The sequence below is a fragment of the Sceloporus undulatus genome, chromosome 2 (genome assembly GCF_019175285.1).
Source record: "Sceloporus undulatus isolate JIND9_A2432 ecotype Alabama chromosome 2, SceUnd_v1.1, whole genome shotgun sequence".
NCBI lineage: Eukaryota > Metazoa > Chordata > Lepidosauria > Squamata > Phrynosomatidae > Sceloporus > Sceloporus undulatus.
The window spans coordinates 227292038-227318949 of record NC_056523.1 but is presented as its reverse complement, the minus strand read 5'-3'; the positions used below and the strand labels follow the sequence as shown (position 1 = coordinate 227318949).

The 26912-nt window shown below is 43.5% G+C and overlaps 2 protein-coding genes across 4 annotated transcripts in view; one reads left to right on the top strand and one right to left on the bottom strand.

The window, feature by feature from the left end:
• Positions 1-25834, bottom strand: part of SIDT1 (SID1 transmembrane family member 1) — a 75399-nt gene extending 49565 nt beyond the window's left edge. Inside the window, 3 exon segments of the mRNA XM_042448379.1 lie at positions 2307-2477; positions 5026-5147; positions 25479-25834. Of these exon segments, the coding sequence (XP_042304313.1) occupies positions 2307-2477; positions 5026-5147; positions 25479-25649 (464 nt within the window). The 5' untranslated portion in view covers positions 25650-25834.
• NAA50 (N-alpha-acetyltransferase 50, NatE catalytic subunit) overlaps positions 1-26912 on the top strand; it is a 293674-nt gene that overhangs the window by 138045 nt on the left and 128717 nt on the right. The gene's annotated exons all lie outside the window — the stretch shown is intronic.

Genomic DNA, 26912 nt, shown 5'->3' with positions numbered 1-26912 from the left:
AAGTTGCAGCAACCGCATGCAGATTACAGTGCCAGAAAGCATGTTCTTTGTGTTTTACAATTGTTCCTTCTAATGCCTCCAAAATTTGGCACCAGTGAAATACAATGAAAGCCTAGTTCCAAGTCTCTGTCAAATTCTAGGATCAAACCCCCCCAAAAAACAATGCGGCAGAAGTGGGAACACTCATTTGCTGTCTGGAAAATAATAAAATAATAAATAAAAGTTTTATTTTTATACCGCCCTTCTTGCAATCAGGGCGGTGTACAGCAGTAAAAACACATACACATAATCAAAAGCAATTACAATTAAATGAAATGTGGAATGGATTTCAAACTGTTTCTCCATGCTTACTTCAATCTTCCTCTTGGAAATCAAACCAGAGCCTGATAATTGAGACAGCAAAGGTGCTCAGTTCTCAGTAGGGTTCAGTAAGACACAGCCAGCATTTGAGACAGCAAGAAGAAAGGGAACAGGCTAAGGTGAACACATGCCTATCCCATGCAAATGAACTACTATACTCCTATTGGAGAAAAGTATTGCACCTGGGAGAAAACAGTTGCTTTCAACTGTGGCTGTCTAATGCTACTCAGGCTTGTTCCAGAAGGAGAATCATAGAATCATAGAGTTGGAAGAGACCTCAAGGGCCATCCAATCCAACCCCATTCTGCCATGCAGGGAGATATAGGGAGAATCAAAGCTCTCCCTTTGACAGATGGCTATCTAGCCTCTGTTTAAAGACCTCCAAAGTAGGAGACTCCACCACTCTCCAAGGGAGCATCTTCCACAGTCAAACAGCTCTTACTGTCAGTAGGTTCTTCTTAATGATGAGGTGGAATCTCATTCTTCTGGGTCCTATTCTTTGGAGCAGCAGAAAACAAGCTTGCTCCATCCCTTCAAATGTTTAAACAGGGCTATCATATCACCTCTTAACCTTCGCTTCTCCAACCTAAACATACCCAGCTCCATAGTTTTTTGTGGGTTTTTCGGGCTATGTGGCCATGTTCTAGCAGAGTTTATTCCTGACGTTTTGCCAGCATCTCTGGCTGGCATCTTTCTCTGCCATGGAGATTTCATACCCCGCTCCCTCAGTCTCTCCTCCTAGGGTATGGATTCCAGATCCTTCACCATTTTAGTCACCCTCCTCTGGACATGCTCCAGATTCTCAACATCCATTCTGAACTGTGGTGCCCAGAACTGGACACAGTATTCTAGGTGAGGCCTGACCAAAGCGGAATAGAGTAGCATTATTACTTCCCTTGATCTAGACACTATACTTCTATTGATGCAGCCTAGAATCACATTGGCTTTTTTAGGTGTCGCATCACACTGTTGGCTCATGTTCAACCTGTGGTCTACTAGGAGTCTACTAGGACTCCTAGATCCCTTTCTTATGTAGTCTTGTTAAGCCAGGAGTCCCCCATCCTATACTTATGCATTTCATTTTTTTCCTGCCTAAGTGCAGTACCTTACATTTCTCCCTGTTGAAATTCATTTTGCTAGTTTTGGCCCAGATTTCTAATCTATTAAGGTCATTTTTAATTTTGATCCCCTCCTCTGGGGTATTAGCTACTCCTCCTGATTTGGTGAAATCTGCAAATTTGTAGATTTATCACTTGTGGTTCAACACTGTGCTTAACATTACACTACTTTTCTGCAGCATCATACAATACATATTCCCAGGGGCACTTTCTTTTAATGCAGTACTGTGCTGTTTAAAGACAAAAGCTAGACTTTTGGCCAATATTGTGCAGCTTTGAAGGCAAGAACTACCACGAGGTGGGAAAATGGTAGGGGAGCATGGGCTGCATGACACTCATCCATGTTCCCCTGTGCTTCTGTGGCTATTCAATGGTGGAAAAGTGGAAAATTCTCACACAACTTATCTTGTGACATCAATCACACACAGCTGCAGCATGCTCCAAGATAGACACAACTAGGTTGCACATGGTTGTATGTAGTTCTGTGCATGCATATGCTGCTGTGCACGCACTCTCTATGCTGTCACACTCTCTATGCTGTCAATCACAAAGGATGCTGCTTTGAACGATATAAAGCAAGAGGAAGTTACTGACACTCCAGGGTTGGATTCAACACAGAGCAAAGTAGAGGAGTGATCCACTAACATTATGCAGTTTTGGCTACAAATTCATCTTCCTCCAAACTAAGATAACATGCCATTCACTACTCAAGGGCAGCTCAGACTTTGTACTTTTTCTCAGAGTAACATAATATCTTCCTTATGTATGTAAGTGCCACAGTCAATACAGTCAAAAATATTTTCAGGTAACAAAATGCTGACCGCTCACCGAAGCTGGAAGTTCTTGATCCTGGTAACTTGCAGTACATAGTGGGCATTATAGGGGGCCATGGAAGCCACATCTACAAATAGGATCTGCTCTGAAGGCCCATTTTCAGGTGTGGGCTCTGATGGGCAAAGAGTTCGGCTCACCTCTGTGTAATTATAACTCCTCTGGTAACTGCAAGCACATGAACAAAATCATTAGATCTCATAACCAAGGAACATGGCAACTGTAGCGCATTCTAGAGCAGAAGTGAACAACTGCAAGAGGACTGGGGCCAGTTTCCTGCTCCTGGACTCTTTGGGGCTGCATAGACTGCCAAAAGAATATGAAACAGTTCTTTTTAAAGATGTCTGGAAGTCGAGTGCTGTTTTTTTAAAGGTGGTGATGGCGGCTGTATTAATTCCGGAAGGTTGTGCAACCTGTCTGAAAGGTAAATTGCTGGGAGGCTTCCAGGGGGTCATTCCCACTGTAAATTGCCCCGATTCCTGATTCGGGGCAAATGACCCTCATTCCCATTTGAAACCGCTTCTGATCCTCATTTGAGCAATTGGAGGAGGAAAGAAGTGGGGCAAACATAAAAAACCAGGGTTTCCTGACACTACTTTGAATTTTTTTTATAAAAGAATAGATTCTAAAGCATGCCAAATAAGTGGGAACACCCGATCAGAATTGATTCTTTTTTTTGTACAAAAATTGATCGAAAAATCAATATAATGGCAAAACAACTACTTGCTTTAACAATAGATCAATTTTTCAATTAGTTCCATAATTTTTTTAATTGTCTCTCGCCTCCTCCTCCTCCCAGGTTTCACGGCCTTGCCTTGCTCCCTTGAATACAGCCCAAGCTGAGCTCCTGAGGGTTACAAAGGGGGAAAGCCACCGCTGCTTGCCTGGTTCAGGCTAGCTCCCTGCACTGCTGCTGGTGCTGCGCCACGGCTTGCCCAGTGCAGGCTGGCTCCCCGTGCCGCTTGCCTGGTGAAGGCTGGCCCTCCACACCACAGCAGCAGCAGCACATGGAGCCAGTCTGCACCAGGCAAGCGGTGTGGGGAGCCAGCCAGCACCGGGCAGCGAAGGCAGCTTTCCCCCTTTGAAACCCTCGGCAGCTTGGCTTGGGCTGCATCCAAGAGAGCAAGGCAAGGAAAAAAAGAGGGAGAGGGAAAAGGAAGGAATGAAGAAAGGGAGGGAGGGGAGGGAACGAAGAGAGAAAGCCTTCCACAGGGGTTCCTGTTATGGGGAGCGACTGGCTGAAGGGTTGCCGCCTTCCCTGGCTCCAACTAATGGGAACGACAAGCGTGGCCAGGAAAATAAGTGATTGCACCAAAGGTCCCTTTTCGTAGTGAGAATGAGGGATCTTTTGAAATCACTTCAGAAATCAGGGTGGAACAGAATCGGGAGTGGCAAATCATCCTTTTTGCCAGAAAAGGGTAGGTCAGAGAGTCTGAAGAGGTCAAAGCTGTTAAAACATCCATATGGACTGTGTTGGTCCAGACCTGTCTTTTGCCCACTGGTGTCCTAGAAGGTCAGCCATGTTGATCCAGATTCAAGTTACAACAAAGAGTCCTGGAGCACCTTACCTGCTAATAAAAGTTTTATGTCATGTTTTTTTGGTAGACTATAGTTTATTTCATGAGACGCATGAAGTGTTACCCAGAATTTCAGGAACATATACAATAGACCTACCTGAAAGTAGGATTGCAGACAGATAAAAGAGAAATTAAATGCAAAAATATTGAAAGTGGCCATTATATTATTAACACCAGCCAATCACAAAACTATAACTGATAACACAAATCAATAGGTAAACCCATTAATAAAACATGTTGGATGATAAAAATCCATTAACTTGATTAAAGCCTCTAGTGATACACTGGAACTTCCTAATCAATTATGATTTAACAGCTCCTCCTCAGTTTCCTTCTCTCTCTCAGAAGTTCCTCTACTCCATACGACTGATATCAGTACACTGCTACCTCGGGTTACGAAATTAATTCGTTCCGCCATTCCTTTCGTAACCCGAAAATTTCGTAACCCGAAAAGGCTTTCCGTTAGCACTGGAAAGCCTATAGCTGCACTTTGCAGCATTTGAATTTCGCGCCGAAATGAATTTCGTAACCCGAAAAATATTTTGTAACCCGAAAGTTTTTTCCAATCCAACTTTTTCGTATCCCGGAAATTTCGTAACCCGATCATTTCGTATCCCGAGGCACCAGTGTATTTGTAATAGTAAACATCCATGATTCTTTTCTGAATTCAGCATAGCTTGTTTTAATAAACCGTATATCATGATAATTTCCACCGTTACACCTTATATTTACATTAGTGATATAATTGTGTTGTTGAAATTGTAACTGTTTTGTATTTATTCATGAAGTATTTGCAAATGGATTAGGGCAAAAGCCAGTGCATATAAAATGTGTGTTTTTGTTTGTGCATCTCTCTCTCTCTCTCTCTCTCTCTCTCTCAGTGTGTGTGTGTGTGTGCACTTGTGCAAATACTGTATGTAAAATTCAGGACAGTAGAAAAGGTAAAGGAAGACATTGATGCACAGGGAACACTAGAACTCCCAATTCTTAAGGCATCTGGATAGTAGGGGGCTGTGACACAAATATGTACTATTTCCCTCTTTTCAGTCAAAGGGATTCTGTGTCTGAAATGTACAGTGTATGAAATGTATAATGTCAAACATCTCAAGGGGGATAATAGTAGCACTACGAGTACTTACAGGCCATGAAAAACAAGTGGGACCTGCCAGGATAGCACGCCCTTTTGCTGCCGAACAACAAACAAGACTGGATACTGAAGGTCTTCAGAGTCACTCTTTACATTAACCCGGATGGCATCCACCTGTGGGGAGATAGAGAGGGATGGTGCATTAACTGACGTCCCACATTATCCCACCCCCAATTAAAAAAAAATTGCCTTTCTTGTTCTGTGTGTGTATGCTCCTTCAAGTTACCCTTTAATGTATACTGACTCCATACAATTCATAGGCAAGGAATACTCAGAGGTGGGTTTGCCAGCTCCTTCCTCTATAGCTAGTTATAGCTATCTAATGACATGAAAAGGCAGGGCTTAATCCAACCAGAACTATGCTTTTGAGAGACTGATGACCTTTCAGAACATTCTGGCCCTCAACAGACCAGCAAAAAATGCCAGTGTGAGGGCAGAGTGCGGGCATGGTGACTGCCTGCTACCTGCTCCCATGTCGGCATCATGCCGGCGTCACACTGCCCAACCAACCACATGGCAGGTGGTGTGATGCCGTGTCTTTGGCACAGTGTTACACACTGCACCAAAGAGCTGTAGAAAAGCTGTGGCAGCACCAGAAAGGGTGCTGTTTCCACGGCACAAAAAGAAGCCACTTTGTGCAAGGTGTGTGGTTGCCACGTCTCCAATCCAGGGCTTCCAGGGGCAGCGTGGCACCACCTCTTAACAGCAGTCTGCCGAGCCCCTGAGTCAAGTTCCTAGGAAAAAAGAAACATGTCCCAAGGCATGTGTATGAAGAAGACCATCAAATCCAAATGCATGAATTAAGCACTCCTTCCTTCTCCCAAGTAATCTACATTTCCTCTAGAAGATTGAGACAAAGGACCTCCTTGGATCCAAAGCTGTAGAGCAGTCTCACTGGCTATCCCCTCTTGTGTCCCCAGCCAAACTTCCCCATCCATATATCTCAGGGATATCCTAATCCAATCACTGTTTTTGTCATATTAAAATTTAAGCCATTAGCCAGTCCAGAATCCCATTTGTTGATTCCTGTGAAAAGACATTCAGCAAATATAATGGATTTTGGTTCAGATTAATGGGGAATCTAAGGGGAATTACAGAAAACAATTCAGGACTCTCCAGGGTAAAATGACTTTTAAAGCAGACAACAGAGTTCATGGGATCCCACACACTATGAAATTACGTGAAAGTTACTGGCGCCACCCAGGGGCTGACGTAAAAACATATTCCTACTAAATGTGCTCAGAGAATTTCAGATGTCAGTTCATGTGAGATGACACACTTTAATTACTCAGTTTTCTACAGTGAGAAGGGAAATAACATTTCCTGCCCACTTGGAGGAATGGAAAGAAAATCAGAAGATTGTACTCCATGATGGGCAGGTATGCTGGGTTGTCCACTTTCACAAGACCCTCGCGGGGCTCATGTGGGTCTCATACGGTCAAAACAATAACAGTTTCTATTATCTTGTACCTTTTACAGCCAGAACTGGCCTGTGTGTCAGGCTGCTCCAAAAGGTTTTACGTTAAAATTTTGTCAGAAGATATGTATGTCTGAATGTATCTTTATCAGTTGCTGAGTTCCTGTCAATTGTCATTAAGACCAGAGAGATTGAAGTTATGAAAAATTGGCCAGAATACTGGTATCAGAAGAGCACAGAATATTGTATCATAAAAGCAATTTAATCATATTGTATTAATAGGGGGGAGTCTAACAAATGTATATTTCTCTTAACATCCTTTGATTTTATATTTACATTTGTAGTGAATTTTATTCACCTATATTCTACATTTATATTTTCAATTTTTATTTTTCTGTATTCAGTATTGTAATCTTGCTGCTTGCACTGTAAAATAAAGTAACTAACTACTGTGCTTATAATTCATGAGTAGTTGCTATACAAAAGCCATTAGTCAAGTCAGTGCTGATATGTTTGAATGCTGACCACAAATGAAATTGAGTGGATACCTCAAAAATGAATTGCAGGATTTGGAGTGATCTAGTGATAATTTTTGGAATGACTTGTCACTGTTGATGAAACACGGTTACATCACTATGATCTGGAGACCAAACAATAGTCCTTGCAGTGGCGGCATTCAGGTTCTCCACAGCCAAAGAAATTCAAGACTCATGGGTCAGCAGGAAAGGTCAGGGCCATAGGATTTTTTTGGGGGGGATAAGGAATGTATTTTGATGACTGACTGTCTTCAGAAGGGCCAAAAAGTTAAAGCAAAAGGTTACTCTAACTTGCTGCACCAATTAAAAGAGGCATTGAAGGAAAAGCGGCGAGCAAAGCTGAGGAAAGGTTTTCTCTCTTTTCCACCTGCTCACTTGGCTGGCAAGATGATGGATGTTTTGAAGAACTTGAAGCACACAGACCATCTGCCCTACTCACCAGATCTTCCTCCATCTGACTGCCTCCTGTTTCCAAACATTAAAAAGTGTTGGAAAGGAAATACTGGAAGCAGCACTGGAAGAGTGGTGCCATGCACCGGAAAAAGTAATTGTGTGCACCGCTGCAGGCACAAGTCACATTGTCTTTAATGGTGCTCAAGCATACGTGGAATTTCCCTTATGCGGGGGTGGGGGTGTGTGTTTCAGAACAGATCCTCGCATAAGGGAAGAGACCATTGTACTAAAGTTAAGATTGCCCATGGTATCGTATTTCCCATTATGATGTGTGGTTCTGAAAGCGGGAGACTGGAGAAAGCTGATAGGAGTGGAGAAATGTGGTGCTGGAGTTCTGTAGATACTGTGGACTGTTAAAAAGACCAAAAAAAGAGAAAGGTTCATAAAGCAAATCAAGCCTGAACTCTCCCTAGAAGCCAAAATGATCAAACTTAGGCTTTTGTACTTTGGCCATATCATGAGAAGACAGGACTCACTAGAAAAGACAATAATGCTTGAAAAGGTAGAAGATAAGGAAAAGAGGAAGACTGCATTCCAGATGGATAGACTCAATCATGGAAGCCACAATGGCGGCCCTGAGTCTGCAAGACCTGAGCAGGGTTGTGGATGATAGGGTGACCTGGAGGTCTTTCATTTATGCGATCACCAAAGGTTGACGTCAACTTGATGGCAGTTATCAACAAAACTGGCAGTTTGTTCAGGCTAACTGTTGAATGCAAGGAACATCCTCTTCTCCACAAAATGCAATTATAACAAGTCCTCTTACATATTTAGTAGATTAAACAGTTGCATGCTTTAAGATCACTACGACTGCATACTTTAAGATCATTAATCCTTTGCCCAAGGGAAAGAACTAACAAATGGATATGGTCACTGAATCCCTGTTCCCACACAGTACATTTCCACAATTAGTTTTCACCTCCTTACAAGAAATCTGTGATATATCCAATTGAAACAGGCTAAAAAAGTACTTCTTTAATCCACTTGTTTAGGATTATCTGGTATGGATCAGTCTCCACCAGCTGATTTTTGCAATGTTTTACTGAAAACATTACTGATACCTTTCCTAGTATTTGAGTGTGAAAGCTTTGAAGCCTTTTGGGAAAAAATATTTACCTTTCCATGTCTTTATTTTTTAAAAGGAGAGACTTGATGGTCATCTGTCAATGGGGATGGTTTGATTGAGAGTTTCTGCATGGCAGGGGGCTGGACTGGATGGCCCTTGTGGTCTCTTCCAACTCTATCATTATATATAAAAAATAGCACAGGGGCAGGGCATGACATGATTATATAGAGGGGCTGAAGGCAAGGACAAGAAATTTGAGCAAGATCTAGGAGTGGATATTGCAAGATGAGCCAGTACAAGGAAATGAAGAGGAAGGATGATGAGAGAGCCAATAATTTTGCCAACAGAGTGCTGAATATGCATGCAGATGGACCAAGGTGAGACAGTAAAAGACCTGAGATAAGGATGTAGCAGTCAAGGCAAGAGATTACCAGGGCATGGATTGGATTTTTCATTGAGTCAACAGAGAGGAAGAGCCTATATTTGAAATCTGGGAGACAGTGGAGCCAAAAGCTTTGTGTCTTGGTTCACCATGACGGAATGGTGGAAATATCTATGGACAAGGATAAAGGAAGAAAATAAGGTAGCAAGAAGAGAAGTGTCATACAAGTCATGTTGAGGCTGAGGCAAGGAAAAGGTATCTAAGCAGCAATCTCAGACAGGTGCTTAATCTGTTTCTATCTACTGAAGAAGCTACAAAACAGGGCTTGGAGGTGGCACTTATGGCACTTTGAATGCTAACAAGTCTGCCTTTCTTGGACAATTATAGTGATGTGATGATGATGATGATGATGATGATGATGATGATGGTGATATTGATATCAAGAAGCCTCTGAGGCACGGCCAACGTAACTTGCTGTGATTTTTACAAATTCATGCGCAATGAAGAAAAACCACAGTCCCTTGCCCAAGTACACACTTCTGAGAAGTACAGTTGAACCCGAGGGCAAGTCCATTTCTGCCATCTGTCTAGGAATCTACTATCTACTGAAGAAGCTACAAAACAGGGCTTGGAGGTGGCACTTTGAATGCTAACAAGTCTGCCTTTCTTGGGCAATTATAGTGATGATGATGGTGAAGATGGTGGCTTCAAGTGGAAAATCAGCTCAGGGGGTCTGCAGAGCTGATTTTCTTTGGCGGTTTACAGACCGCCCAAAAAGGGCGGCCTGCCGCCGCCTCCATTTCTGCCGCTGGGAAGCCTCAGCCACTAAACAGGGAGGCTTCCCGGCGGCGGAAAAAGAAGCCGCAAAAAGCGGCTTCTTTTTGCGTCATGCTTGCAACGCATGAGTGTGCAAATGGCGTACTCGTGACATCGCAAGCGCAGGGGGACGTGCGGACGCTAACCGTCCGGCACGTAAAAATGGCGGCACCCATGTGTATAGGGGTGAGGCCGGTATGGACGCTAGGTCCTCAGCCGACCCCTAGCATGTGACGGGGGCGTATTAAAGGCCTGTCTAGAATGGGCCTTTGAGTGAAAGTGGTAGTTTCAACACTCTTTTTAAAGCTGATTAACACAATATGCCATTTGGCCCTGCACCTAAAAGCCATTGGGAAAGGCCTTCATCTTTCTTGTACTTTACCTGGGGCTAAATGAGAGGTGATTTAATTGCAATCTTCCCACCCCTTCCCCCTCAACTGTTCCAGGTCTCTCCATTCTTTATTATTATTAATTATTATTATTATTATTATTAAGTGTATAATCTGCTTGAAATCCTACCTACCTCTGGCCGAGCATAAAGTGATGTCTAGCAGGTGAGCACCCATGAGAAGGAGCTCTCCTATGACACACCCATGGCTTGTCTGTAGCCATTTGATCTGAAGGTTAGAGCTAAAATTCAATACAATCCAGCAGAGATTATGAAGCTAGGGGGAAAACTCTGGGCAAGGAGGTACTCAATGCCTCCTTATACAACATACAAAATTTTTTATACCGTTATGACTTCTGGTTACACCAGCACAAGGATTCTGGTCTCTCAGTGCAGGTACTTGTTCAACTCTTTTGTTGCTTTCAAATATAATCTTTATGTAAGAGTTGCAGAATCTTTACTGGGGTTGAGATGGGAATTGGTATGTTTGTGATTTTATGGGCACAATCACCCGGTACATGAACAGCTTCTGCCGCAAACCTGGAAAACCAGTTTTTTCTTTACGCACTTCTGGTTAAAAAAAAAGTTTGTTCAAACAGAAGTTGGAAACTATTCTTACCCAGTGATACTATTCTCACATAAATTTACATTTATTGATACATAATCTTTGACTATTTTTCCCATTCCTTGGAAACATACAATTTTTCTATAGACATCACAGCAGTCAGAAGTCATTAAGTGTTTTGTGTCCCTTTAATTTCTTCATGTTGATAGTACATGTCTGAATTTTTAACATAAGATTGTTACTCTCGATCCACAATGCAAATATTTGTACAGCTTTGCTCGAACAGCCTATCAGATTAGGCTGTATTTCAGTGTAACTAGCTATAGAAAGCTAGTTTAATTTGTACATAGATTATTTAATGCAGTTTTACATAACATAACATACTTTTTTTTTAAACTGCTTTGTAAGGGTTGGACTTTTGATAAACAGAAAGATGCTCTGCAATAATCAACTGTGGCAAGAGCAACAACTTCCCCTTTCTGACAAAACAGGTCTGGCAACAATAGAGGAATGTACATCTTTCTGACACGTCGTTTGAAAAGTTATTTTTGCTAATGTCTGAATTAGGAACACTATCTAAAATTTTGTTCATCTGAGGAGCTCAGTAACACCTGGGCACTACTTATAGTGGTATGCTCATTCTAGGCTATTTAAGGTAAAAATGGCAGGAGTAATGATGTTGATGATTAAGTAAAATACAAAATTCAAAACAGACATTAGAAAGACCTTTATTGGTCCACTCAGAAGGTGCAAAAACATTACCCTGCACAATAATCTACAGGTGCAGGTCTTATATATGTTGTCGCTGTGGTGCAATCTGAAACTCTGCACTGCTGTCTCCACACATCCAGCTGGAACTGCTCTGGCTCTTGAGGGAGAGGAAATGCAGTCACCTATGCAAGACTTAATCATTCCTTCCTGCAATAAATCTTTCCTTGAATTTCCACTTTTATTTAGATTGTAAACCTGAGAGTAGGGAACTCTCAAATTAATCATTTGCAAGCTGCTATCAGAGCCCTTTTGGCTGAAGGGTAGGTTATAAATAGGGATGCCATATCCTGCCTGGGGGCGGGACTTTCCCGTTTTTTTGCTGGTTGGGAAGGTCCCGTCCCAGTTTTACTCCTTGCCCGGATTTGTCCCTGGTTGGGTTGGTTGCCACTGCAGCAGCTGCTGCACCAATTAGCAGACATTAATCCTCGTTTGCATTAGCCTCCCAGGCTGAGGCCAGCCATCAACACAGAACAATACACATGCAAATCACTCCTGCGTTCCCAGGCTCACACAGTATATATAGACCCAATTTTTCCAGGCAAAGCATTCTCTGAAGATACCAGCCACAGATGCTGGTGAAACTTCAGAAAGAAACTCTGCTAGAACATGGCCACACAGCCCAAAAAACCCACAAAAAACTATTAAACGTTTTGTGTTCTTGTGTTCTTTTCAACATCACACTACTATCCTGTTTTACATTTACTCAAAAGAAAAACTCCCCCCAACCCACAATCCCTTTTTTAAAAATATATATTTCATTTGGCATTCAATTGAGCTATTTCTTTGCAGTTTTCTTTCTTCAGACATTCTTTATATCTTTGCTATCTGCAGCATGTCTGACCTGTGTTTAAGTAAGTAATTTTGATTAACAATTTTTCATTTTCCTCATGTAGAGGAATAATAAACCCAGTTCTGGCAGCATTATTTGATGCCTAGAAAATATCTTGCCACAATTGCAGTGTGTGGTCACAACTACCACATCAGCAGATTGGTGCCCACTCACTTCCATCTTCACCAACCTTTGGCATTTGTGTATTTGTATATATAACTTGCCTTCAGCAGCTTTAAACACCAGAAATATTTTGTTTTGATGGAATTCTCCCCAACTTTGGCTAAGACAGACTACAAAGAAGCCACACTTCATATTTTGTTTCATAAGGTTGAAGGTATCATCATTTTCAGAACTTGCTCCCATATTTGTTTAAGATCATCAGATTTATCATAGTTGATACTCATATGAATGCCATACACAGTATTTTACTTAGGTGAGTTACACACCGCCATTAAAGTATGGACTGAGTCCATACAAAATGGCGGCTCCCCTTCCACATGGGGGCCGCCATGATGACGTCACAACCGCGCCACCTCTATACGGGGCGGTGCGGACGTGACATCGTCGTTCCGTGCCAGGGCGCTTAGTGCGCCCTTTCCGCGGACCAGGAAGGAGCTCCGTTTCGGAGCTCCTTCTTGGTTTGCGGCGCCGCTTTGCGTAGCTGGGTGCAGCCTTCAGATGGGGCCTTTTGCCCCTTCCCCGCAGCCTGAAAAGCGGCAGATTGGGGCCTCAGCGGCTGCCGTTCTAACCACTGAGGCCCCGATACACCGGGGAAAGGGGTGGGTGCAGCCCTCCCCAAATGGGCGGTCTGTAACCCGCCTTACTTTTCAAGCTATTTCACTTTTTATATGTTAAAAAAGTAGTCTTGAATTAGGTCAAAGTTCTCTCACTTTGTTTTTGAATCTTAGATGTAGATGAAAAATAAATAATTTACTTTAGCTGAAACCAGTTGGACACAACTCCTGGCAAGGGTTCTTTTATCTTAATCAAAATAGCTTAGGACAGTGTACAGGTTCCCTTTATAGGCCTTTAATTCAGGGTCTCAATTTACCCTACATTCAGAAAAGGCATTTCAAAAGTTCTAGGTCAATTTTCCACTTGGAAGGGATCAAATACTAGCTGACCCCTGAGTCACTGCAAAGCAAGTTCAGCCTGCTTTCCCTTTGGTAAAAGCACACAGTTCAAAAAACTGTCTTGCACTCATGAGAAAAACACATTGCACATTGGGTTATCGGAAGCAAGCAGTTTAACTTCAGTTTCCCTGGTAAGAAGACTAGTGATGAGAGACAGTGTATAAAAGAGAAAAACAATCTACTCTCTAAATAGTCTAAAACTGACCATCTAAAATTCCCTTCTGCATTCGCATAGGGCTTAATAAGCCACCAAGCTCCCAGAAAGAGTATAAGGAGTTCAAGGCTGAGCAGTAGGGGATACCAATCCTTCACTGTTTTCTGATTATGTATCCAATAACTGACACTAACTGATCCCCATTTTTATTCTCTGTCTCTCCCACTCCCACCCCCCCCCCCCCTTGATCAGTCCCCCCCCCCCCCATGAGAAGAAGGCTCCACTTCCAGCCTCCATTCCTCCCTCCCAATGAGGTGTCGGCACACCTTGGCATTATAGAGTGCTACAGCCTCTCCTGCATCCTTCTCCCCCTCTTAAGGTATCACGGCACCATGGGATTGTACTGGAAGGGGCTAGCATTTCCACCCAAAGAACACACCTCCTGGCAGGGTGACCAGGTTCTCCTTTTCCTGGACATGTCCTACATTTCAACCTTCTGTCTGGGAAGATCTCCAAAATATCCTCTATTTTGAGCCATCAAACCTGTTCTTGTGTCATCTGGTGCCTCGATAGCAACAGCACCCATATTTCAACACCATAGTGAACTAAGCACTCCGTAAGTAGTTTACAATGTGTAAACCAATCCCAACAAGCTGGGTGCTTATTTTACCAACCTACAAAAGAATGGAAGACTGAGTGGACCTTGGAGTCCTCCTCTAGGATCGAACTTACAATGCTATGGATGGCATTTAACCACTGAGCTACCAGGGCTCCCTTCAGTAGGCAAGCAAAAGGTAGCTCAATAGATTTAGATTTGCTGCTGCAAAGAGCTTGTTAGTTTTTGACAAGCAAAAAAAATGACCAAAATGTTTAGCCGACAACAGTTTGAGGCCGAGTGCTCAAACTGCAATCCAAAACCCACTTACTTATTGCAACGTGCCATGTCCCTCTGCCTTTCTATTAACAAACTCTGGCAAACTCTGTGCTGGGGTGATGGCACATGTGCCCACAGAGAGGGCTCTGAGTGCCACCTCTGGCACGCGTGCCATAGGTTCGCCATCATTGGCCTACAACAATACACCCTAATGACTACAGAAAAACTGTTGCCTTCATTGGAGAGACAAAGGAAAAGGGACAGTGTCAGCAAGATTGCAGGCTGAGAAGACACTGACTTGAGTGGCACAGTCCCAGCATATAAAGAGAAGAGAAGGGGCCATGTGGTTGTTTTGTTTATGTGTAATGTTGTTTTTTGTTGGAGGTGTGGAAAGGAAAGGAAGCAGATCATGGGGTGGCGAAAGTGTGTGATTTGGGTTGATGTTGTTGTTGTTGTTATTATATTTATTTGTATCCTGCTCTTTTCCCAGATCTAGGACTCGGAGCGGGTTGAGGAAGAAGCAGGGGGATGAAAGATCAAATGGGAAAACTACAAACGAAAGGAATACATTAAAGGTTGATGAAGTCAAGGCTTTGTTTCTAGTAAAGTGCAATTTTAAGCCTTTGTATTGTTCGGAGTTCTATAAGTATATTACAAGCCAGCAAAGCATTTTAACTATGGCCCCTTACAGACTGGCCAAAATAAAGCTGCTTCGAGTCAGTTTGGAGGTACAGTATGCTCTTTCAATGATGCATGCGTCCTAAGAGGCCAGAAGCCACGCCAAAGCCATGCTCCAGTCCTAAGGGCTAGAGCACAGATTTGGCACAGCTTCTGGACTCTTAGGACACATGCATCATTGAAACAGCATACCTCCAAAGTGACCCGAAGCAGTTTTATTTTGGCTTGTCTGTATGGGACCAAAGTTAAATTTATCAGAAAAATATGGTTGCGTACATAATAAAATACATTATACATAATATAGCTGTAAATAAACCAAGCAAAATGAATTTAAATTTCTATGAGTGTTTTTAGCTTTTATTTGGTAATGCCCTATATTCTTCTTGAACGTCTTACATTTTGCGGTGCCTTTTCCTCCTTTGCAGTCTGGACATCTGGTCACCCTGCCACTTTGCCATCAAATGTAGCATAATAGCACAATTCAAGTTTCACACAGGAAATCAGAGTTTGACAGAAGCAGGAAAGAGGGTAAATAAGATTTTTTAAAATAGATTTTAAAACCCTCTCCCACACAACAATAAGAGAAGAGCAATTGTGTCAGATGTGGTATTATACAATTAAATTCTGCTTTACTTCCTCATGCGATATGCTCCTTAACTCTGAGCAAACATACGTAATACTGCATTGTTGATTAACTTCATCAGTGTAATTACTGGGCACATTGTGAGCAAATGATACTGAATGGGATTGCTTTTTAAATGTGCATTTAACTCATGTTCACAGGTAACAGTATCAATATAAATCAGGAGAAGAAAGATGACTGAACTTATTTATTATGAATAAATGACTCAGATGATGAAAGTTGCAGATTTGTATTATTTTTATGCCAAAGGTACAAGGAAAATGTGATACGTTTTCATAAGCATGCAATCCACAACGTCAGCTTGGGCAAACCACACTCTCTCAGCCTCAGAGGATGGCAATAGCAAACCCACGCTGCAGAAACTTGCCAAGAAAACCCCTTAGGGTTGCCACAAGTCAGAAACAACATAAAGGCACACAACAAGAATAAATTTCGTAAAAAGTAAAATAGTAAAATACTTAATTCTATCAGTATTTATCAGTTTTAAAGTACGCTGAATGGAAAATTACTTACGAATCCTTTGAGTTTCCTAGCTATCACAATGTACCACTTTGTGACTCAGACACCTGTGACTTCAGATGAAAAGGACTTTCTACAAATAAACTGATATTCCTGGGTTTATTGCAAACAGAGCAGATCAGATCTGTTCAAAAGTTTGCTAAAATACTCTTGGGATGCAAAAAGCACTGCCCCGTTTAAACCAATCATCAAAATCATACAGTACTTTAAAAATTAGGCCTGAGCTATATTTGCATTCAACATATCACAAAACAGCAGCAAGGGAAAAACAACTCCATTAGGTGAAAGGTAAGTAGATAGATCCGCTTAATGACGCAGCACAGGCTATTATTGCCTTTTAAAATTTGCTGTGAATGAGGAAGCGCTTGCTTCAAATCTCACCATGTCCCCACTAAAAGACCTTAGGCAATCATCAAGGCGGCCACGTACCATCCCACCCTCCACGTGCAACTCTCTTGCAGCCCCCTTGCAGAAGAAGAAAAACACAGCAACAACCCAGGGCCGATGTTTAAAAACAGACTAAATATCTCCTCCTTGGCAAGGGCCACCCTGCACTCTTAGGTAACTGGAAAGGTGTACTAATACAGTGGGGCAAAAAAGTATTTAGTCATTCACCAATTGTGCACGTTCTCCCACTTAAAAAGATGAGAAGGGCCTGTAATTGACATCATAGGTAGACCTCAACTATGAGAGACAAAATGAGAAAACAAATCCAGACAATCACTTTGTCTTGATTTGGAAATACAGTAATTTATTTGCAAATTATGGTGGAAAATAAGTATTTGGTCAATATCAAAAGTTCATCTCAATACTTTGTTATATATCCTTTGTTGGCAATGACAGAGGTCAAACGTTTCCTGTAAGTCTTCACAAGGTTGGCACACACTGTTGCTGGTATAATGGCCCATTCCTCCATGCAGATCTCCTCTAGAGCAGTGATTTTTGGGGCTGTTGCTGGGCAACACGGACTTTCAACTCTCTCCTAAGGTTTTCTATGCGGTTGAGATCTGGAGACTGGCTAGGCCACTCCAGGACCTTGAAACGCATCTTACAAAGTCACTCCTTCATTGCTCGGGCGGTGTGCTTGGGATCGTTGTCATGCTGAAAGTCCCAGCCACGTTTCATCTTCAATGCCCTTGCTGATGGAAGGAGGTTTGTGCTCAAAATCTCACAAGACATGGCCCCATTCATTCTTTCCTGTACACGGATCAGTTGTCCTGGTCCCTTTGCAGAGAAACAGCCCTAAAGCATGATGTTGCCACTCCCATGCTTCACAGTAGGTACGGTGGTCTTTGGATGCAACTCAGCATTCTCTCTCCTCCAAACACAACAAGTTGTGTTTCTACCAAACAGTTCTACTTTGGTTTCATCTGACCATATGACATTCTCCCAATCCTCTTCTGGATCATCCACATGCTCTCTAGCAAATTTCAGATGGGCCTGGACATGTACTGGCTTAAGCAGGGGGACACGTCTGGCACTGCAGGATCTGAGTCCCTGCCAGCATAGTGTGTTACTGCAGTAGCCTTTGTTACATTGGTCCCAGCTCTCCATAGGTCATTCATTAGGTCCCCCCCTGTGGTTCTGGGATTTTTGCTCACCGTCCTTGTGATCATTTTGACCCCACGGGTGAGATCTTGCGTGGAGCTCCAGATCGAGGATGATTATCAGTGGTCTTATATGTTTTCCATTTTCTAATTATTGCTCCCACATTTGATTTCTTCACACCAAGCTGCTCGCCTATTGCAAATTCAGTCTTCCCAGCCTGGTGCAGGTCTACAATGTTGTTTCTGGTGTCCTTCAACAGCTCTTTGATCTTCACCATAATAGAGTTTAGAGTGTGACTGTTTGAGGTTGTGGACAGGTGTCTTTTATACTGATAACGGGTTCAAACAGGTGCCATTAATACAGGTAATGAGTGGAGGACAGAGGAGCCTCTTAAAGAAAAAGTTGCAGGTCTGTGAGAGCCAGAAATCTTGCTTGTTTGTTGGTGACCAAATACTTATTTTCCACCATAATTTGCAAATAAATTCTTTCCAAATCAGACAATGTGATTGTCTGGTTTGTTTCCTCATTTTGTCTCTCATAGTTGAGGTCTACCTATGATGTCAATTACAGGCCCCTCTCATCTTTTTAAGTGGGAGAATGTGCACAATTGGTGGCTGACTAAATACTTTTTTGCCCCACTGTACATAAAACTTTTAGCCATAGTTTTCATGTCAAGATTTGTTTCAGTTTTTGCTCTCTTTTAATTTGTCCACTATTATTAGTGATGAGTATTATTATGAGGATTATTATTATAGATCTTTATTCTGCCCTTTCCTTCTTCTCTCTCCTCAAGCGGGATCCAAGGTGGCTAACAACACATATAAAACTCATTAAAACACTATAGTTGAAGGGTTTTTAAAATCAGCACTAAGTCCATCAAGTACATAGTGAGCCAAGTTTGTATCAAGACACACCTTTTCTTTCTTTCCAAGTGAGACTATATCTACCTGTTCGCCTTAATCCCACACCCACCCCTCTTCCTTGATTAAAAAGGAAAAATTAAAAACTGGGGGGCGCTCAAATTTAGCACAATTCAGATGCTGAGCCCCCAATGCCTTCTCTCCACTTCGGAGCAGCCTTTTGACATACCTGCTTTCCCAGCAACTGAGAGGAAAAGGCTGCAGGAGGGCAGGTTTGCAAGGGAGCCCCGTCCTGCAAGGGTCAGACAGTATATACAAAGTGGTTGACATATTATTTAAATGTAATATATCACTAAGATCAATACCTACTTGTACCCATCCTATGGGGTCTTCCCCTTCAGAGCCAGGGGTTGGCTCAAGAGGAGGTGATTTTCTTCATGATTCTAGTGAGGACCGTTATTTTCACAAGACTCAGCATCAGCATTAAAAACACAACTACAGCACTTCAGTGACACCTGCCTTCTTCCTCTGTTGCCAGTTCCAGCATTATAAAACCCTTTCAAGTGTACATTTAAATAATATTGCAAATTAAATTAAAATGGCCAGTCTTCATAGATGGTTTGTGTGAGTGAAGTCAAACACGGCTAAACATTTTGCTGTGGGTGGTATGAGAACTAAATGTATATATGTAGGGGTGTGCCTTCAAGTCTTCTCTCAACCTATACAGATGTCACTCCTAAAGACACAAACTGTTAGGAATGAAGCCAGAGTAGGAGCACTGTCATAATCTGGTTATGTTACTCTGGACTTTTGGGAAGAAATGGTTAAGACAAAATAGCAAAATGGCAAAAGCAGTGGGCCTTGTTGAGAAAGATACTGAAACTGACCAACACAACTTTGGCCTGTTACAGACTGCCAAAATACAGCTGCTTTGGGTCTCTTTGGAGATATGCTATTTAAATGATGCATGGGTCCTAAGAGTCCGGAGGTCGCGCCAAAGCCACACTTCATTCCTAAGCACTGGAGTGCAGCTTCCGGATTCTTAGGACGCATGCATCATTTAAATAGCATACCTCCAAAGAGACCCGAAGCAGCTTTATTTTGGCAGTCTGTAACAGTCTTTGGTTAAAGTACATCGCCCTTTCTAAAATGAATGTTATGGAAGGTGAGGCCTGCTTGCCAGCTGCAAGACCAACCCACAGGAAAACCATCTTGGGAGGAGCAGTGACAAAAGGATTTCCCTGACTCAAAATAGCAGAGGAGGAGGAGGTGGCAGCCCAGTTTGTTCTGTGTGAGTCAACTGCCTTCAGGAGCCCTTCCCTTCTCCACCATAAGGCAGGTATACAAATCTATCACTTTGGGCAATTCCAATGGGCTCTCAACATTTCCTGGGCTTAAGGGAACATAGAAAAAACACAAATAAAAAGCACTATTTTTTAACCTGAGATAACACCTCTCTAGTAATCTCTAAATCCTCCAGCACAACTCTATGGTCAACATGTACCAGAAATTGACCACAGAATCATGCTGGAGGACCTACAGATGTCTAAAGAAACATTTTCTCTAATCATCTCTAAGTCCTCTGGCACAACTCTATGGTCAACTTCTGGCAGAGTTGGGCTGGAGGATCTAGAGATTCTAGAAAAAAATATTAATCAAATTCACAAAAGTCAAAGGCACAAATCATAGAATCATAGAGTTCGAAGAGACCACAAGGGCCAGCCAGTCTAACCCCCTGCCATGCAGAAAATCTAAATCAAAGCATCCCCGACAGATGGCCATCCAGCCTCTGCTTAAAGACCTCTAAGGAAGGAGACTCCACTACACTCCGAGGGAGTTTGTTCCACTGTTGAACAGCCCTTACTGTCAGGAAGTTCCTCCTAATGTTGAGGTGGAATCTCTTTTCCTGCAGCTTGCATCCATTGTTCCGGGTCCTAGTCTCTGGAGCAGCAGAAAACAAACTTGCTCCATCATCAATGTGACATCCCTTCAAATATTTCAACAGCGCTATCATATCACCTCTTTACCCATCTCTTCTTCAGGCTAAACATACCCAGCTCCCTAAGTTGTTCCTCATAGGACATGGCTTCCAGACCCTTCACCATTTTGGTTGCCCTCCTCTGGGCATGCTCCAGTTTCTCAACATCCTTTTTGAATTGTGGCACCCAGAACCAGACACAATATTCTAGGTGAGACCTGACCAAGGCAGAATAGAGTGGCACTATTACTTCCCTTGATCTAGACACTATACAGTGCACCCTTTGTTTATGTGGGGGATCCGTTCTGGATTCCCCCACATAAAACAAATAACACCTATTCTTGAGACCCATTTAAATGAATGGGGCTCGTGCATGCGATGGTGCGGCAGTGCGCACGTGCCATGGGTGCACATCCCATTTATCCCTATGGGAAACACTGCCCCTTCCTTCCCACATGGCTTTCAGCATGACGCAGGTGCACTGCACTTCTGTTGATGCAGCCTAGAATCGCATTAGCCTTTTTAGCAGCTGCATCACATTGTTGACTCATGTTCAACTTATGGTCTACAAGGACTCCTAGTAGATCCTTTCACACATAGTCTCCTTAAGTGTCCTCCATTCTATATCTACGCATTTCATTTTTTTGTTTGTTTTATGCTCTAAGTGCAATACCTTACATTTCTCTGTTCTCTGACATTTATTTTGTTAGCTTTGGCCCTGATTTCTAGTCTATTCAGGTCATTTTGAATTTTGATCCTGTCCTCTGGGGTATTAGCTATTCCTCCTAATTTGGTGTCAACTGCAAATTTGATAAGCATTCCCCCTATTCTTTCATCTAAGTCATTGATAAAGATGTTGAATAGCACTGGGCCCAGCACCACTGGTCACTTCTCTCTAGGAGGAAGAGGAGCCTTTTCTGAGCACCCTCTGATTTCAGCTGGTCAACCAATTACAAATTCATTTAACAGTTGCATTGTCTAATTCACATTTTACTAGCTTGTTTGCAAGAATGTCATGTATCAAACTGATAATTTTATCCAAAAAAAAAAAAAAGATCAGATTAGTCTGGCATGACTTGTTTTTCAGAAACCCATGTTGACTTGTTGTGATTATGGCATTCCCTTCTAGATTTTCAAAGACTGCTCTACAATCTTTCCTGGCATTGATGTCAAACTAACTGGACGATAATTGTTGGGATCCTCTTTTTGCTGGGACTTTTCCTGTTCTCCTGGAAGTCTCAAAGATTATTGCCAATGGTTCTGAGATTATATTTGCCAGTTCTTTTAATATCCTTGGATGTAGTTCATCTGGTCCTCGAGACTTAAATTCATTAACAAGGTATTCCTGTACTACCTCTTTATTTATTCTGTGCTGCATTTCCCTTTTGTGTCCTCTGCTCCAACTATACCAACTGTAGCCAAGTTCTAGCAGAGGTTCTTCCTGATATGCACAAAGGCAATGCACCTTAGTTGTACATTCATTACCCCTTAAAGGGTGAAAGGAAAGGAGAAGAGAGGCCCAGGCAAGAGAGGAAGAGGAGGAGAGGAGGAACATGGGGGGGGGAGAACCTTGGTGCCCTTCGTTTGGGGGGCAGGAGGTAGAGGAGCCCCCCTTTGAATCCCAGTTGGGGGTCTGAGGGGGGTCTCAGTTCCAACTAGCCCCCTTGGGATGAAGGGAGCCTGCCCCTGTCTCCTTCCCTCCCCAACTCCCCAGACTGCCCCTCTGACAGCAAACCCCCTCCTGAATTGAGGAAGGGAGGATAAATTGAACCACAGGCTGAAGTGGGGCAGAGGGAGGTCCTGCCTTTGGGCGGTGGAGGGAGAATGGCGAAGAGCCTCCATTTGCCAAGGAGGGGGAACAAAATGGTGAAGGGTCTGTGCAGTAACCAGAGCTGGCGACTAAGGCTGGAGAAATAACCCAGTTTGGCATTGCTTTAACTCTTTGTGGCTCAAGGCTATGGAATTCATAGAATCATAGAGTCAGAATTCTGGGAGTTGGAGTTTATTGTGAGAGCCCACAGCAATGCTCCCATTCCCCAGGCTGGAAGCCCCAAGCCTACAGTTTTGGCCAGAGAGAGATTTTGCAGGGAGCCTAAAGGAGAGCCACTCTTTCCTCTGTCAAAAACAGCTGTTTTTCCTTCCAGCTGCCAGGGAAGTCAAAACAAAACGGAGGATCATGGGAATTGATGCGGGGAAACACCAGGGCCACACACCAGACATGCATGTTACACCAAACAACACCGAATTGAATAGGATTTGTGAATTCCCTAGTTCACCGAATCTGCTTAAGATGCATGATTGCGTTCGGAGTGCGTTCGGAATGCCAGCGAATGCGGGTGGTAATCTTTTACGCAATAACATGAATACGCATTAATGCGTTCAGGATGCCACTGGATTATACTTCCAATTTCAGTCGTGTGATATCATCCTTAGTCTGGCCTGTCAGCAGACCAATAGCAGAAGACAAAGACAATGGCAGCTACTGGAAAGTCCAAAGGGAAAAAAAAAGCAGGATGAATGGCTCTCAACCAGGATGGGCTTTAAATTGATTAAAGTGACAAGTGAAGTACAAAAGAAAGAAAGGATCAGGAAAGGAAATGGAATGGGACATAAAGGAGAAATCAGAGGTGTGATTTGAGGTACTTAATGCCAAGATATCTTTATCATTATAAATGCAATTGGTGATAATGTGACAGAGAGCCAGTGTGGTGTAGTAGTTTGTTCATGTTCATGTTTGCTTTAATACCATTAGTTAGTTGGTAGAAATGCTTGATCCTCTTTATCATTTTCACTGTTCAATTTGGTGTCTGAGTTTATAAGCCTCTTAAATAATGCAAGCATATTAATAGAGCAGAGAGGAACAGAAATCCGGGAACAGCAAAGCCAGAATACAAGAGTCTGAGTTCTTCCTAGACTTAGGCAGCATCTGCACTGCAGAGATAATCCGGCTTGACTCCACAAACAGCCATCACTCTGTGCTGTGGAACCCTGGGAACTGTAGTTACAGTGTAGGGCAGTTACAGTGGTCTCGAACTAGATTATTTCTGCAGTGGTGTTTTGGACCTTATGCAGCATCCACACTACAGTATGGCCCCATTTTAAGTGCCCTGGCTCCATGTCATGGAATCCTGGGAACTGGTAATTTGCTGTGGCCCTAAGAGCTCTGCTGTCCCCTCAGAGCTCCGCTCTGGTGGCACAACAAACTACATACAGTGCCCGCAAATTCCAGTGTCAAGCCATGGCAGTGAAAGTAGTATCAAAGCGGATTATCTCCGCAGTACGGACGCAACCTTTGAATGAGAGTGTGTCCATGTGTCCCTATCCCCATCCTTCCAGCCCTGAAAGGACCCGGTGAAGGGAGCGAGAGGGTCTCTGGGGCCAGAATCCCCCTCTGCATGGCAGTTGGGGGTTGTTCCAAGCAGTGGCATCCCTAGGGTTGGTGTCACCCGGTGTGGCCACTCATGGTATCATCCCCCCCATTGACCGCCTCCCATTTCACACCACACAGAATCCTTAGTAATACTTTCTCCCCCACTAATGTCCCTTGCAACTCATAAGTCCCATAAACCACTGAATGTAATGCTAAGAGTTTATTATTATTATTATTATTATTATTATTAATTAACAGTCACAACATAAACAGCTTGAAAACTTAAAACAATACCTTCAAATTGCAACATTGTATGCGCAACCTAAACATATTTACATGTAACTCACAACAAGTACATTGCACATTGTGGTTTGCCAATAAAGGTATAACTGATGGATTTTTTTGCTTGTATTTACATGCACATAGTGAAGATTTGGTTAAAGTGTGATGTTTTAAAAGAAAAATGAAAAAGAAAAAAATTTACATGTACATAGTGAGTCATAGAATCACAAAACTGTAGAGTTGGAAGAGACCCCAAGGGCCATCCAGTCCAACCCCATTCTGCCATGCAGGAACTCTCCATCAAACCATCTCCACTGACAGATGGCCATCGAGCCTTTGTTTAAAGACCTCCAAGGAGGGAGACTCTGGTACACTTCGAGGGAGTTTGTTCCACTGTCGAACAGCCCTTACTGTCAGGAAGTTCCTCCTAATGTTGAGGTGGAATCTCTTTTCCTGTAGCTTGCATCCATTGTTCCGGATCCTGTTCTCTGGAGCAGCAGAAAACAAGCTTGCTCCCTCCTCAATGTGACACCCCTTCAAATATTTAAACAGGGCTATCATATCAACTCTAACCTTCTCTTCTCCAGGCTAATCATCCCCAGATCCCTCATAGGACATGGTTTCCAGACCCTTCACCATTTTAGTCGCCCTCCTTTGGACACGCTCCAGTTTCTCAATGTCCTTTTTGGTGCCCAGAACTGGACACAATATTCCAGGTGAGGCCTGACCAAAGCAGAATAGAGTGGCACTATGACTTCCCTTGATCTAGACACTATACTTCTATTGATGCAGATGGAAGAGTTGGTTAAAATGGGATGTTTTAAAAGAGGGGAAAAAAATTAAAAAGAATATTTTTAAAAAATTGAATTTTAAAATTTTGAATTTAAAAAAAAATTCTGGAGGGGGGTGCTCCCCTTTCTCCCCCCACTATCTCTTAAAGGCATTTAAAGGGAAGGGGGAGAATGCCCCCCAACCTCTTTCTGCCCAAAGGGAGGTGTTTGAGGAGTGGTGGGGTCACCCCCCTCGCCTTTTAGGGTGTCACCTGGTGCGTTGGGGATTCCCCCACCCCTAGTGACGTCACTGGTCCCAAGGGGGCTCCCCTCTGTGTCTGTCTTCCTCCCCTCGCCCCCAGATCCCCTTGGGCCTGAATGTCTATATAGGGGGTACCCCTGTGCCTTACCTGCCCGGTCCCTGGGGCGTATCGGAAGGAGTAGAGGCGTTCAGAGGCCCGGCTCACGCTCCCAGGGTAGGCACGGTCGAAGGAGGAGGGCTCTGGCTCTGGGGGCTCCGGGGAAGATCCCCCTGCCATCCCCAGCAGCAGCAAGAGCAGGCCAGCCCAGATCCCTGGCATCGCCTCCTTCCCTTCCCTTCCCTTCGCAGGAGGAATCACCGGCTGCCAGGCGCAGGAGGAGGAGGAGGAGGAGGAGGAAGAGGAGGCAGGCAGGGGGTCTCCCCACTCATGCTTCTTCCGATGCTGGGGAGCCTGTAGGGAATCCCCCAAAGATCCGAGGCAGGTGAGCCTCAGGTAGAGGGAGGGAGGAAAGAGCCATCACAAGCACAAGGGCAGGCAGGGAGGGAGACCTACTCTCCAGCAGGAATCCCCCCCATCACCAAGAAACATCTTGATCATAGAATCCTAGAGTTGGAAGAGACCCCAAGGGCCATCCAGTCCAACCTCATTCTGACATGCAGGAACTCTCAATCAAAGCATCCCCTGTGACAGATGGCTATCCAGCCTCTGCTTTTCTTTGGGAAGGTTCTCCATGAAGGATATAGAATCCTAGAGTTGGAAGAGACCGCAAGGGCCATCCAGTCCAACCCCATTCTGACATGCAGGAAATCACAATCAAAGCATCCCCTGTGACAGATGGCTATCCAGCCTCAGCTTAACGTGTTTGAAGAGCCACTGCAAAGGCACCTGTATCTGAAAACACGCTAATTTGGGGACTTTGCCTATCTGTTGCAGGTGGATCAAGACAGAGAGCCTTCTCACACGTGAAGCTTGAGCCCCAATGTGAAGCCCTTCCGTGGCGCTTCCGTAGCGAGGGTCAAGTGGAGTCACTTTGAATCCAAGGCAATTCGCGGGATGAACTATCACACGTGAAAAGCGAAATTGTGGGCTTTCCTGAGTCAAAGCGAAGTGAGTGCACATTGTATTACCACACCAGTACATACCATGCAGAGTCAAGGATTCGAATCGGCATCCCTGCGCATGCTCCGTGGGGGTCTGAACGCATCCTGACCTTTTATGCTTCTGGGATGAAGAAGGGAGCCACTTCCTGTTTCCTGTTTTGTGTTATTGCGTGATTGCGTGAATACTAGCTCCACGTGAATTTCCTTTAACGTGAATTCCCTTTTTTAATTCAACAATTTTGCGATGTCTGCAACTCCGACTCCAGCCATGAGTGGTCTAGAGTTCATCCTTTCTGCTTTTGCCATGCTGTTTGCCAGGTACCAGCAATTGCGGCTTAGAAGGCAGGAAAGGCTCAGGGGAATGCTGAGATTCCTGCATGTGTGGATGAGAGCCAGGGGGGTCCAGGATCTCTCTACAAGGGACGTTTTCAGGCTACTAAGGCAAGGCGATATTAACTGGGTTCTTGCTCACGTATAACCT